General features: G+C 45.3%; 1 protein-coding gene across 1 annotated transcript; it reads left to right on the top strand.

The window, feature by feature from the left end:
• The first annotated feature begins 9,356 nt into the window (after positions 1 to 9,356).
• On the top strand, positions 9,357 to 12,301 carry LOC144271552 (uncharacterized). The gene is made up of 2 exons (XM_077828957.1): positions 9,357 to 11,044; positions 11,633 to 12,301. The coding sequence occupies exons 1-2, from the start codon at positions 10,534 to 10,536 to the stop codon at positions 12,151 to 12,153; spliced, it is 1,032 nt and encodes a 343-aa protein (XP_077685083.1). The 5' UTR covers positions 9,357 to 10,533; the 3' UTR covers positions 12,154 to 12,301.
• The last annotated feature ends 1,845 nt before the right edge of the window (positions 12,302 to 14,146 follow it).

Genomic DNA, 14,146 nt, shown 5'->3' with positions numbered 1-14,146 from the left:
CATTTTGAAAAAGCTTTTTCAAAGTTTTTTCGTTCCAATTCACATATTCAAACTAGAAATTTCCCACAGAAAGGAAATTCGGAGAAATTATCTCTAAATGAAATGGAGCGGTTGGCAACCCAGCCCCCGAGGGCTCCCCAGGTTGCTCCCACGAGTCCCTTGCTGCAACGTGGGAAGCCTAGAAGTGCCAAGAGGCCCTGAAAGCTTGTGGAGCTGGGATGCTCACCTATAACAGCCCTTTCTAGAGCTGAGGCTTCTGGAGGTCTGCATAGCAGGGCTACCCTGGAGCGGTGGTTCCTGAAAGGCCAGGCTCCCAAGCAGCCCACAAGCAAGCTAGCAGGAAACCAGACAGGTTTTTGATAGAAACCTCCCTGTGTTTCAGCCAAAGTTCATCAAAATTCAGACGTTCCCGCAAAACATTTTGGTTTCAACGAATCTGCATTCTCCATGGAAAACCTGTTTTTGTCAGAGAATTTCTGGCCAGCTCTAATGATTACGAAGGGTTTTTGTCTTCTGGAAGCCAGACTGCGCAGGACTCATGACCTGAGTTTATGTAGCCTGGTGTGCTCAGTCCCAAATATTGCTTCTCTTTAAGTGTTTCCTTTAAAGGAGCTAGTCAGTACAAAGAAAGAAACTAGTTTTCAGCACAGAGGGCACTGACTTGTACAGAGACCTAAGCTCTTTCTCTATAAATGAGTCCCTAGAGTATCTTTACAATCACTGTACACCAAGTACGCCTGTATCACATATGATTTACATTAAAGAAATGGATACTGCCTCACATTCAGCTTCCTAGATTATTTTTTCTTTGACACTCATTTTGGATCTATCTGCTGCATTTGGGCTTTGCTGTGTTGAATAAGGTGCCTTGGTCAACAGCAAAAACATGAACCAAATGCTCCCATGCCTGGGGAATGTAACACAGACCCCATGTGCTGGGACTCGGCTGTGCAGAAACGAAATTCTCTCTTCTATCTTCCCCCCCCCCCCGCCCCCCCCTCTTTTTTTTTTTTTTTTTTTTTTGGTCTTTGCCAGATGGATAGTAAAATCTCTGTTTGGGAAAGAAGAAGCTTTCAAACCAAATCCTGTAGTCCTTACTCAAGCAAAACTCCCATCGAAGTCCATGTGACTTTGCAAGAGAACAGAGATTGTATGAGTATTTCGTGACTTGGCTTCTAGTTAATAAAAGTATTTGGAAAAAATGAATAATGGGATCCTCTACTAAACGTACGTATTTAAACTTTCAGCGTCTGAAGGCTGTATTTACCTGACCTCATGCAGCCAAACAGATTTTCATTGGCTTTTCTTCCAATATCAAATTTTAGGATGACCTGGATGCTGTTGCCAATAGTATAGAGACTACACCCAGCTCTGCATGCCCTTTCTGTCGAGGGTCAACAGTGCTGTCTGCCAGCTAACCAAATGTTTGCAGGCATCAACATCTGGATGAAGAGCAACTGGCTGAGACTAAATTGGGCTAAGAGGGAAGTTCTGTGGTGGGGTTAGAGAAGCACTCTTGAGAATTTTCTGCCTCTATCCAGGAGGGGATACCTCAGATCCTCAAGTCTGCAGGAAACTACCAACCTTGAAAAGACTCCAACCAATTCCCACCTGCTTAGTGATCCAGGCGTCTGAGAGCTCATCAGCCTGGTGCTGTACTCCCATACTGGCTTCGTGCTGAATGCTGAGTTAGATTTTAGGCTTCAGTTCTGACCTTCTAACACTTTCCCAAAGCTTTCCACCACCTTTGTAAACGTTGTTTAGACATGATTTGTGCTCCCTCCCCTCCTGGGTCCCTCACACCTCCCCTCTAGCTGCTCCTGCACTTTCTCTGCTGCTGCCTCTTCCTTTGTCTTTTTTTTCCCCTTTCACTTTCTTGTATGGCCCTGCCACAATTCTATTTCTGCTTTTTCCTGATTTTGGCCAGTTGTGGGGCTCCTCACTTAAAGAATCATTGCATTTAGAGCCATCGTGATGTCCACTTTGACCGTAGACTGGATATGCTATTTGGTCTATCATTTCACTAGTTTACTGCCCCACTTCGCAGTGTGAGATTGACTAGAAGTTATTTTAAAATTAAGCCACAAGACCAGACAGGCTATGCATTTCTGGATAATTAGAATATGCCTATGGCAGTGGTAGTTCTAAGGCACAAAGATTAAGTGACTTTAACCATAATAATCACTCACCCTGAAGTGCGTTGCTACGGCCTGTGGTGTTTTATTTATAACACTACTTAATATTGAGCACTTAGTGCTTTTCATCTTCAGAGCACCTTACAAACATTAACTAATTAATCTGCACCACTCTTCTGTAAAGGAGGTGAGATTAGACAGGGAAGTTTAGGAACTGGAGCTAAGGGGAGGCAATATCTTTATTAGCCTGGCATATCATCACTGTTTTAGAATCTGAAATAGAATTTTGTATGCATTTAGTGAACATTCTGGACTGATATAACATGACCCATGACCAGTAAGTAAGCGCCAACTGCGTCCTGAATTTTAAACCATTTCATAATACAGACATTCTCCTGTAACATGACTTGCACAGCCTGTTATTATGGGGATGCTTGTACTTGTTCAAGCTCCATGTTACAATTCCTTTTGAGCATTGAGGAAAGTCAGGATTCAGACCTGTCCTTGGGAGATGCCCCAGCTGCACATAAAACTCTGGGTGTGACAGCTTTGTACAGGTCCAAAATAGTTCTTTCTCCTGTTTGAGCAAATACTGTGTAGTGTCTAGCAAAAGGTCTGTACTTAGCCCAGATCCAGTATCTGAGGCACCTTGACTGTCCAGTTTTCTCTGTTCATTAGAAATAAATTAGCCTTTTTTCCCCTGCAAAATGAGCTTTCTTTAAAGGGCAGCTTACTATTGTTTTCCCGCTGAAACTCTGCCAAAACATATTGATGGTTAAAGTCTATGCAACTGTTTAAAATTATCTTCTGCTTAAGCCTAGGTTTGGTTTTACATGGAATCATGTTGATTTAATTTACTTCTTTCCATACAACAAATGCATGCTGAAATTCAGCATGTTTTCTTCAGTAGCAATAGGAGGAAACCATTTGTCAAACTAAACAAAATGTGCATCTTCAGTTGTATAATTTATGCTTAATTAATTTTGACACCAAGTATCAATTACAAAGCTAAATCATTTCCTCTTGGTTCCATATACCTGAATCAATTATTTCCAAACTCCTTCCAGTCACACTGAAAGATCTTTATGCATTAAATGACTTTTGAAGCGTAGGCACAAGCTTATTGCAAGTGGTATTGGATCACCTGCCATGATATCCATTACTACTGCCAGAGATAAATTTGTATTGCCAAACCTTCAAGTATCTAGTGTTGGGTGTGGATAAGCATCCAAAATGTCAGACTCTTATCCAGACTTTTGGGGGCAATCTCAGCCTCCCTCTACATCAGGCATCCTGCTTTGGTCAGTCGCCTTGTACAGATACTGTGGGGAAAGCCTTTCACCCTATATCTTGACACATCTGCTTGTCCCCTTGAAAACTAAAAATGAAGCATTACTTCAAATGTTTCCAGCCATTAAAAAATAAAGTTTTTCTCTAAAAGTAGAGGAAGGTTGGGAGGATTAATTTTGTTTCCTGAAAGGGTCACTCATTCCAGATGTCCGTGGAACTATGCTGATTTACACCATCTGAGGATCTGGCCCATAACTTGATACATTTGCAGCAGACTGCTGTTCCCGTGTTGGAGAGGGTAGGGGAGCAGGGAAACTCTTATGTAAATTTTAATACAATTATGTACATGTAAAAATGCACCCCAAATCAAAGCAAAATAGTTCCCTTTTGAGAGTGTTTCACCACTTGTCAAAGGGTGCAAATTTTAGCACAAAAGGCTTGAAGGGGTGGTTGATTTTGCCAGGCATATAATGATGACCTGAAAATTATTGAGGTCTGAAGAGAGCTATACAGCTTCTATATTAGTAGATGAGGTATAAAGGAATGGAGAAAACAAGAAGTTAAAGGTAAAGTGGTTCAGAGGCCTCAGTATGAGAGTACGACTCAAAGCCTGTTGATGTCCACAGGATTTGGATCCAGCCCTAAAAGCCCAGTTCTAGCACAGTTAAAGCCCTGAGAGGGACAAAGTGAGTGTGGGTGGACGGGTGGGAGAAACGGACATGCATACACCTCAATCCTTGGACATACTCATGGTCATAGTCTGGTTAGAAGCGTGAAATAGTTTCCACATTTCACTTGCTTGTGCAGAGAGAAGCATTTGCTGTGAGGAAGTCCTCAGTGTGTGTGCGTGTGTGTGAGATAGGACAAGGCTATCACAATACAAAGCAAATGATTAGTGGGTTGAGAAGAGAGGCATTTTTTGATCAAACTACTTTCTAGAGGACCCATTTCCAGCACACATTCGTTCTCAATGTACATGAAGTACATAGGCTGTTCACACAGCTCTACAGTTGTTTCCATAATGCCTTGAAGGCATGTCAGAGCAGTAATACTGGCCTTGCATATATTTTTCTGTCCTAATGGACTCCAATAATATTGGCATCCTATACATGCAGTGTGTGCACTGAGAGTTCCACTTGTGCAATATGCTAAGGACTTTGGGTAAAATGCTGCAATCTTTAATTGAGCAAAATTCCCATTGGCTTCAGTAGGCATTTTACTTAAGGACCACAGAATTTGAGTTTAGGCAACTCTAATGCAGTGAAGGATTTTCTCTCTTTTGCAGTATGATAGAGCCAGGTCATGGAGAGGATTGTTTGCTTATAGCCAGACTTTCTAAAGAGATCAGTTCTTCCACTGCGAACACTAGGAACTAATGGATGTTGAGCTCTTTGGAAAATCTGACCTTTTGTTGTTTTTCTTTACATACTGTTCAGATAGTGATATCTCTGTTTCTTTCCCTGTCAGCAATTTTCACTACTTTCAGTGCCTGGTTAGTTCGTCATACATGGCACGTCAGTAGACGTTCAGTTCTTTGAGCTCAGACGCTAGGAAATAGCTGTGAACTGGAAGAGCAAATACTCAGTGGTGGATGACCTCCTGGTGACATATGACAATCTGGTGTCTATGCCGATATTGTTAACCCTTAGAGCTGCTTTCAATCCTGCTGATCGTTACATGCTGGTAATCCACCTGTAGACCTTGGGGTTAATGGGTTCATTCTTATAGTATGTCTACACTGGACTTGTAATTTCAAGTGTGAGGGGACATAACTGCGTTAGCTCTGATTGAGCTAGCTTGCTAAAAATAGGAGAGTAGCTGCGGCAGGAGAAGTTAGCTGCTTGAATACTTCCTGAGTGCCTCAGAGGGGTATGGACACAGGGCGGCTAGTCCCTCCTGCCACTCGCACTGCAGTGACTATGCAATGTCAGTGAGAGCTAGCACAGATAAATCTCTTCAAGCTGGAATTTACACCTCCAGCACCAAGTGTAGACGTACCCTTAGTTAGTCCTGTCCCTTTCTGTCTGAAGGATCCCAGAAGGTGGCTTTGGACGGTTGTTCTTCCCAACCGATGGGCAGCCCGGATGAGGGACCTAAAGGTCCATCTTGCCATCCCTCTTGCTTAATATGTATCTAAGGCTGTGAGGTGAGTTAATTAGGAGACACGAGTTTTGGTACTTTCAGCATGATGATAACCAGCTTTGTGTCTCCTCTCCCCACCCATCTGGAATGGTCAAGTGTCTTGCCCAGTATCTGAAGGCGATTGAGGCATGGATGAGAAGAAGGATGGTCCTGTGGTTAGGGCACTTGCCTCGGACTTGAGAGATCTGGGCTCAGTTTCCTTCACCACCATCACCTAGCCTCTCTGTAAAACGGGGATAAATCCCTTCCTCACGGGAGAGTTGGGAACACTGTTCCCACTAAGCTGTGCATGTGCACACAGACCTTAAACACCGCGCACACGGCGAAGCACCGCGCGCACTCCGCCTTCGACGATGGCTTTTTTTTATTACTATTTTTTTGCGCACACGGCCTGTTAAAAATTAGAAAGAACATTGTTTGGGAGGATAAATACATTAAAGACTGTGACGCACGCAGATACTACAGTGATGGAGGGCCATGTAAGTACCTCAGATAGAGGAGACCTAGCTTGGTGAAGGTTACTCTAGAGAAGACTGAGATGCTTCTGCTGAATCGGGGAAAGTGCCTGGAAGATGTGGTGTGGATTATGGCCTCTCCCACCCACAAGTTGTCATTCAGGTTTGCACTTGAGGGGCCCAGCTGCTGTTAGATGATCAGGCAGTGGCAGCCAGGGCCATTTATTGAATCTTATGATCATTGTTTTGTATTCGTATTACATCAGTGCCCAGAGGCCCAATTAGGATCAGAGGCCTGTTGTGCTGGGTGCCGAACAACCACACATTCAAAGCCCCTGCCCTGAAGAACTGACATTTCTGCTTCACTAAGGTGTTGTAACCTCTTCTTCTGGATGCAGATCATGGAAACGTCATCCAGGCCTTTATGACCCTGAGATTAAACTATGGCCATGCACTTCACATCGGGCTACCCGGTAGTTCACTGGAAGCTGCAGCTGGAGCGGAGTGCAGCTACCTGCCTGCTGAGCATATGACACTAGTGCTGTGGCATCTCCATTGGCTGTCTGTTGAGTTCTGGGTGGAGTTTAAAGGTGTTGGTGTTTACCTAAAAACAACAACCTTAAAATGCCTGGGACCTGCCTTCATTGGAGCCAGAACTTCAGCCTACATCTCTGCCATGTGATTCTGTCATAGGCAGGCATACTATGTGTATAGTGGGGGTACTGAGAGTCATTGAACAAAACTAAACCCTGTATATGATGGAAACCATTTCAATCCGGGCGGGTGGCAGCACCCACTGCACTCTAATTCCAGCACCTGTGGCCATAGGTAGTGATCACTGAAGGTGCCTGAACTGGATCCACTTCTGTTTATGTAGGAGGGAGCTATTGGCAGGGTTTTTCTGTGAGGGGCACTCAACTTTGGAACTCACTGCCCTTCTTACAAAAGAAATATCCTGAATCTCTTGACTTGCAGGACATGCTGCAAAAGCCGTATCTTTGCTCAGGCTTCTAAGGAGCAGGGAATGGAATTAAGGCCTGGTATTTAGGGGAGAGCATGGGATAGTATTTTATGAAGGTTTGTCTTTCTGGCTGGTTGTTTTTTCTGTGCTGGTAATTTTCTTTCTTGTTTACTATTTTTTAAAAGATTTACCAAGGGCCCCTGGAACTGGGTATAGGTGCCCTTTTATTTCAGTTAAAATTAAAAAAAAAAAATACTGTACTGTGAGCATTAGCCTACAGCTATTACACACTTTGTACTTCCATAGTACCTTCTGTCTGAGGCTCTCAGAGTGCTCTTTGAACCCGAATGAATTTGCCTCCTAGCTCCCTTGGACTAAGTATTGGTATTATCCACATTTTACAGCAGAGGAAATGCCCAAGTGACTTTCCCACACTTTCACAGGAAGTCCACGGCAGAGCTTGGAGTAGAGCCAAGATCTCCTGATTGCTAGTCCTGTCCCTTAACCACAGACCATCCTTGGAAGGATACATTTAATGGTTCCACATTGGTTTTGGATTCTCATATCCAGCTAGGGTGACCAGATAGCAAGTGTGAAAAATCGGGACAGAGGGTGGGGGGGTAATAGGAGCCTATATAAGAAAAAGCCCCAAATATTGGGTCTGTCCCTATAAAATCGGGACATTTGGTCACCCCATATCCAGCACTGACATAACAAGAAGCCATTGAACTAGAGTAGGGTTTATCCAGACATCTGATTTCCTATCAGTAGTCATGTTTGAGTTCTGTGAACAAACAGAAGGGGTCAGGCTGTACGTGGGGATGTCTGCATACCTTCCTGAATGCTTTTCAAGCCAGAATTGTGCAAGGCTTATTCTACTTTACCTCTTAGTATTGGGGGAGAGATGGGGTGGGAGGAGAGAGGAAAAAATGTGGATGTCAGTCTTCTCTCTTCAGTCACATGTGTTTTGCTGTACAAATATTCCCATTGTGACTCAGCATTGGTAAACACTGTCTTCTGATGTGTAATTGTTCACAGCAGCCTGCTGATAGAGGAGGGGAAAATATGTCTGCATATGCAGGAGGCGAAGTAGCCTCTGACATTTCAGTTAACTTGTTTAAACAAATACATTTTGAATCCAGTTTTCTTTCAGAGGGCACAAGGCTTAACTGTGTGTGCTGTTGAGCAACACACTGCAAGTATTCAAGTCACCCAAACTGCCACCTGTGATTCAACTGAGTCCAATGCAGATCAGTCACTTGTAGTGTAAACATGATACATTGTTTTTTTGGGAATGTCTGTACTACAGCACCAGGATGGAAATGCAACTTGGGTAGACATACCTGCGCTAGGTTTAATCTAGGTAGTTTGGGTACTGGAGCAGTGATGCCTCAGGAGCCTGCACTTTCAGCATGGAGTAGCCCTGCAAATCATTACCCAGGGATTTTGGCAGGTTTATACAGTCTGTGCTGAAGCACATGCTGCTGCAGCTGTACTGCTTGTTAGATTAAAGCTAGCTCGGGTATGTCCAATCAAATTGCATTTATATCCTGTGACTGCAGTATAGACATATGCTTAAATAGCAATGGAATTGATCGTGCTCTCTATTAACAGTTATTGCTGCAGCAATGGACCAGTATAATGTTAATACTTGACATTGCTGTAGACCCTTCCATCTGAGAATCTCAAAGTGCACAAATGAATAAGGGCTTGTCTAAGCAATGACATGCAGGAAAATTAATCTGAATTAATTTAAACGTGTGAATTTGAAGTGGATTAGTTAAATTGCTACGTGAACCCCCTCATTCAGAATTAAAATGGCCTTAATTCAGTTTAATTCATTTCCAAAGTGAATAAACTAAACTAAAATAAATTAAGGCTGCTTTAATTCCAAATATGGGTGTTCACAAAGCAGTTTTATGCATTTTAACTAATCCACTTCAAATTCACACTTTTAGTTAATTTGGATTAATTTTCTTGGATGTCCCTAAATCTCACAGCAACTTTGTGAGGTAGATAAGTAATATCATTATATTATTTTTTCTAATGGGCAAACTAAGGCAAAGAGAAGTTATGACTTGACCATGGTCACAGAGCAAGTCTGTACCAGAGTCTAGAATAGAACCCAAATTTCCTGGCTCCTACTCCTGTGCTTCATTAACCAATGGACAGGTAAACCTGCTTTCCCCTGACAAATTTAGAGTATTCTTCAGTCTCAGAAACCTGGAATATGTATAGCAGATGCCATACACATGCCTATCAGAGAGATTAAAAGGAAAGGGTATTCAGTCTACAGCTGTCTGAAAAATGAAGGGGGAGGGAGATTTAGTGAATATTTTTTATTTCTGTTTTCTACCAACATTTTATTTTCAGTGGAATTTTCTGACCAGCTATATTTCAATCACCCACTAAACTGCTGCAGCCTCTCAAGGGCCATGTAAAGACTGAATATCTGAAATAATATGCTTCATTTAAAGCCATAGATATGTGCAGTGATGTACATATCTCATGCTCCTGGAACAGCATAATGTATAGCTGGATGTGTTGCAGCAAGCATCAAAGCGAAATGATGTCTAGCCATGTACTGTTACGGAGAGCCAAACTACTGTTAGGTTTCAGAGTAACAGCCGTGTTAGTCTGTATTCGCAAAAAGAAAAGGAGGACTTTGTTTTGCATAATTAAATTGTCACATGACAGTTTTTTGTTTTTTTAGTGTGCATGTGTGTTCAATGCTGACAGGTGTTGACCTATTTAAATCCTGAGAATGGTGGGTGGAGCCCACCAGAATAATGAAAGGCTGCCTGTTCAAATGAGGGCAGGGCCACAGGACCCTGAAATTAACTCTGTGGGGGGCGGGGGGAAGAACAAACAGAGACGGGGAAAGCAAGTGATTAGGTCAAAACAAGTGAACCAGAAGTGGACACTGTAGAGAACCCTAGTGAGTAGCCACTGTTCTCAGAAGGAGTCCATCGAGTCAGTGAATGTGACCCAGACAAACTCAGCCCAGATGGATGCATGGACAAGGGACCGGAAAAAGACCCACAGTCACAGAGAACTCCCCCAGCAACCCTCTTCCATCAAGCTTTCCCCTGATGGAGGCTGTGCTTATCTCTCTATCCACAGAGCAGGTTTAGCCCTGGTCTACACTAGGACTTTAGGTCGAATTTAGCAGCGTTAAATCGATGTAAACCTGCACCCATCCACACAATGAAGCCCTTTATTTCGACTTAAAGGGCTCTTAAAATCTATTTCCTTACTCCACCCCGACAAGTGGATTAGCGCTTAAATCAACGTTGCCGGCTCGAATTTGGGGTACTGTGGACACAATTCGATGGTATTGGCCTCCGGGAGCTATCCCAGAGTGCTCCATTGTGACCGCTCTGGACAGCACTCTCAACTCAGATGCACTGGCCAGGTAGACAGGAAAAGAACCGCGCACTTTTGAATCTCATTTCCTGTTTGGCCAGCGTGGCAAGCTGCAGGTGACCACGCAGAGCTCATCAGCACTGGTGACCATGATGGAGTCCCAGAATCGCAAAAGAGCTCCAGCATGGACCGAACGGGAGGTACGGGATCGATCGCTGTTTGGGGAGAGGAATCCGTGCTATCAGAACTCCGTTCCAGTTTTCGAAATGCCAAAACCTTTGTCAAAATCTCCCAGGGCATGAAGGACAGAGGCCATAACAGGGACCCGAAGCAGTGCCGCGTGAAACTGAAGGAGCTGAGGCAAGCCTACCAGAAAACCAGAGAGGCGAACGGCCGCTCCGGGTCAGAGCCCCAAACATGCCGCTTCTATGAAGAGCTGCATGCCATTTTAGGGGGTTCAGCCACCACTACCCCAGCCGTGTTGTTTGACTCCTTCAATGGAGATGGAGGCAATACGGAAGCAGGTTTTGGGGACGAAGAAGATGATGAGGTTGTAGATAGCTCACAGCAAGCAAGCGGAGAAACCGGTTTTCCCGACAGCCAGGAACTGTTTCTCACCCTGGACCTGGAGCCAGTACCCCCCGAACCCACCCAAGGCTGCCTTCTGGACCCAGCAGGTGGAGAAGGGACCTCCGGTGAGTGTACCTTTTAAAATACTATACATGGTTTAAAAGCAAGCATGTGAAAGGATTACTTTGCCCTGGCATTCGCGGTTCTCCTAGATGTACTCCTAAAGCCTTTGCAAAAGGTTTCTGGGGAGGGCAGCCTTATTGCGTCCTTCATGGTAGGACACTTTACCACTCCAGGCCAGTAACACGTACTCGGGAATCATTGTAGAACAAAGCATTGCAGTGTATGTTTGCTGGCATTCAAACAACATCCGTTCTTTATCTCTCTGTGTTATCCTCAGGAGAATGAGATATAATTCATGGTCACCTGGTTGAAATAGAGTGCTTTTCTTCAGGGGACACTCAGAGGAGCCCATTCCTGCTGGGCTGTTTGCCTGTGGCTAAACAGAAATGTTCCCCGCTGTTAGCCACAGGGAGGGGGGAAGGTTGAGGGGGTAGTCATGCGGTGGGGGGAGGCAAAATGCGACCTTGTAACGAAAGCACATGTGCTATGTATGTAATGTTAACAGCAAGGTTTACCCTGAAAGAGTGTAGCCACTGTTTTATAAAATGTGTCTTTTTAAATACCGCTGTCCCTTTTTTTTTCTCCACCAGCTGCATGTGTTTCAATGATCACAGGATCTTCTCCTTCCCAGAGGCTAGTGAAGCTTAGAAAGAAAAAAAAATGCACTCGCGATGAAATGTTCTCCGAGCTCATGCTGTCCTCCCACACTGACAGAGCACAGACGAATGCGTGGAGGCAAATAATGTCAGAGTGCAGGAAAGCACAAAATGACCGGGAGGAGAGGTGGCGGGCTGAAGAGAGTAAGTGGCGGGCTGAAGACAGGGCTGAAGCTCAAATGTGGCGGCAGCGTGATGAGAGGAGGCAGGATTCAATGCTGAGGCTGCTGCAGGACCAAACCAGTATGCTCCAGTGTATGGTTGAGCTGCAGCAAAGGCAGCTGGAGCACAGACTGCCACTGCAGCCCCTCTGTAACCAACCGCCCTCCTCCCCAAGTTCCATAGCCTCCACACCCAGACGCCCAAGAACGCGGTGGGGGGGCCTCCGGCCAACCAGCCACTCCACCACAGAGGATTGCCCAAAAAAAAGAAGGCTGTCATTCAATAAATTTTAAAGTTGTAAACTTCTAAAGTGCTGTGCTTAAAGTGCTGTGTGGCATTTTCCTTCCCTCCTCCACCACCCCTCCTGGGCTACCTTGGTAGTCATCCCCCTATTTGTGTGATGAATGAATAAAGAATGCATGAATGTGAAGCAACAATGACTTTATTGCCTCTGCAAGCAGTGATTGAAGGGAGGAGGGGCGGGTGGTTAGCTTACAGGGAAGTAGAGTGAACCAAGGTGCGGAGGGTTTCATCAAGGAGAAACAAACAGAACTTTCACACCGTAGCCTGGCCAGTCATGAAACTGGTTTTCAAAGCTTCTCTGATGCGTACCGCGCCCTCCTGTGCTCTTCTAACCGCCCTGGTGTCTGGCTGCGCGTAACCAGAAGCCAGGCGATTTGCCTCAACCTCCCACCCCACCATAAACGTCTCCCCCTTACTCTCACAGATATTGTGGAGCACCCAGCAAGCAGTAATAACAGTGGGAATATTGGTTTCGCTGAGGTCTAAGCGAGTCAGTAAACTGCGCCAGCGCACCTTTAAACGTCCAAATGCACATTCTACCACCATTCTGCACTTGCTCAGCCTGTAGTTGAACAGCTCCTGACTACTGTCCAGGCTGCCTGTGTACGGCTTCATGAGCCATGGCATTAAGGGGTAGGCTGGGTCCCCAAGGATACATATTGGCATTTCAACATCCCCAACAGTTATTTTCTGGTCTGGGAATAAAGTCCCTTCCTGCAGCTTTTGAAACAGACCAGAGTTCCTGAAGCATCATGCACCTTTCCCGGCCATCCCACGTTGATGTTGGTGAAACGTCCCTTGTGATCCACCAGAGCTTGCAGCACTGTCGAAAAGTACCCCTTGCGGTTTATGTACTCGGCGGCTTGGTGCTCCGGTGCCAAGGTAGGTATATGGGTTCCGTCTGTGGCCCTACCACGGTTAGGGAATCCCATTGCAGCAAAGCCATCCACTATGACCTGCACATTTCCTAGGGTCACTACCCTTGATATCAGCAGATCTTTGATTGCGTGGGCTACTTGCATCACAGCAGCCCCCACAGTAGATTTGCCCACTCCAAATTGATTCCCAACTGACCGGTAGCTGTCTGGCGTTGCAAGCTTCCACAGGGCTATCGCCACTCGCTTCTCAACTGTGAGGGCTGCTCTCATCTTGGTATTCATGTGCCTCAGGGCAGGGGAAAGCAAGTCACAAAGTTCCATGAAAGTGCCCTTACGCATGCGAAAGTTTCGCAGCCACTGGGAATCGTCCCAGACCTGCAACACTATGCGGTCCCACCAGTCTGTGCTTGTTTCCCGAGCCCAGAATCGGCGTTCCACAGCATGAACCTGCCTCATTAGCACCATGATGCATGCATTGGCAGGGCCCATGCTTTCAGAGAAATCTGTGTCCATGTCCTGATCACTCACGTGACCGCGCTAACGTCGCCTCCTCGCCCGGTATCGTTTTGCCAGGTTCCGGTGCTGCATATACTGCTGGATAATGCGTGTGGTGTTTAATGTGCTCCTAATTGCCAAAGTGAGCTGAGCGGCCTCCATGCTTGCCTTGGTATGGCGTCCGCACAGAAAAAAGGCGTGGAACGATTGTCTGCCGTTGCTCTGACGGAGGGAGGGGCAACTGACGACACGGCTTACAGGGTTGGCTTCAGGGAGCTAAAATCAACAAAGGGGGTGTCTTTACATCAAGGAGTATTTCAGGCAGGACTTCACGGAGGGTTCCAATAGGAAATGGTGAACCTAAGTTATCGTTCTTATTGGAACAGGAAGGTTAGCCTGGCCTCTGATTGATACATGGCTAGATTTATCTCGCTGCACCTTCTCTGTGAGTGACTGCAGTGTGACCTAGAAGAATGAGTCCCCTAGACGGGGGAGGGGGGGAAAAAAATGAATACAGAACAAATCTGGTCTATTTCTTGTTTTGATCCACTCCATCTATCTTTTACATCTTTGGCTGGCAGCAGACGGTGCAGAAGGACTGCATGCCATC

The sequence above is a fragment of the Eretmochelys imbricata genome, chromosome 10 (assembly GCF_965152235.1).
Source record: "Eretmochelys imbricata isolate rEreImb1 chromosome 10, rEreImb1.hap1, whole genome shotgun sequence".
NCBI classification, from domain to species: domain Eukaryota; kingdom Metazoa; phylum Chordata; order Testudines; family Cheloniidae; genus Eretmochelys; species Eretmochelys imbricata.
Note: the sequence above shows the minus strand (reverse complement) of the source record. Positions and strands in the feature narration are given on the sequence as shown.

Excerpts from the sequence above, each read along its gene's own strand:
- LOC144271552 (XM_077828957.1), top strand. The coding sequence starts at position 10,534 with ATGGACCGAACGGGAGGTACGGGATCGATCGCTGTTTGGGGAGAGGAA. Across the intron at positions 11,045-11,632 it reads AGGTGGAGAAGGGACCTCCG|CTGCATGTGTTTCAATGATC; the intron begins GTGAGTGTACCT and ends TTTCTCCACCAG.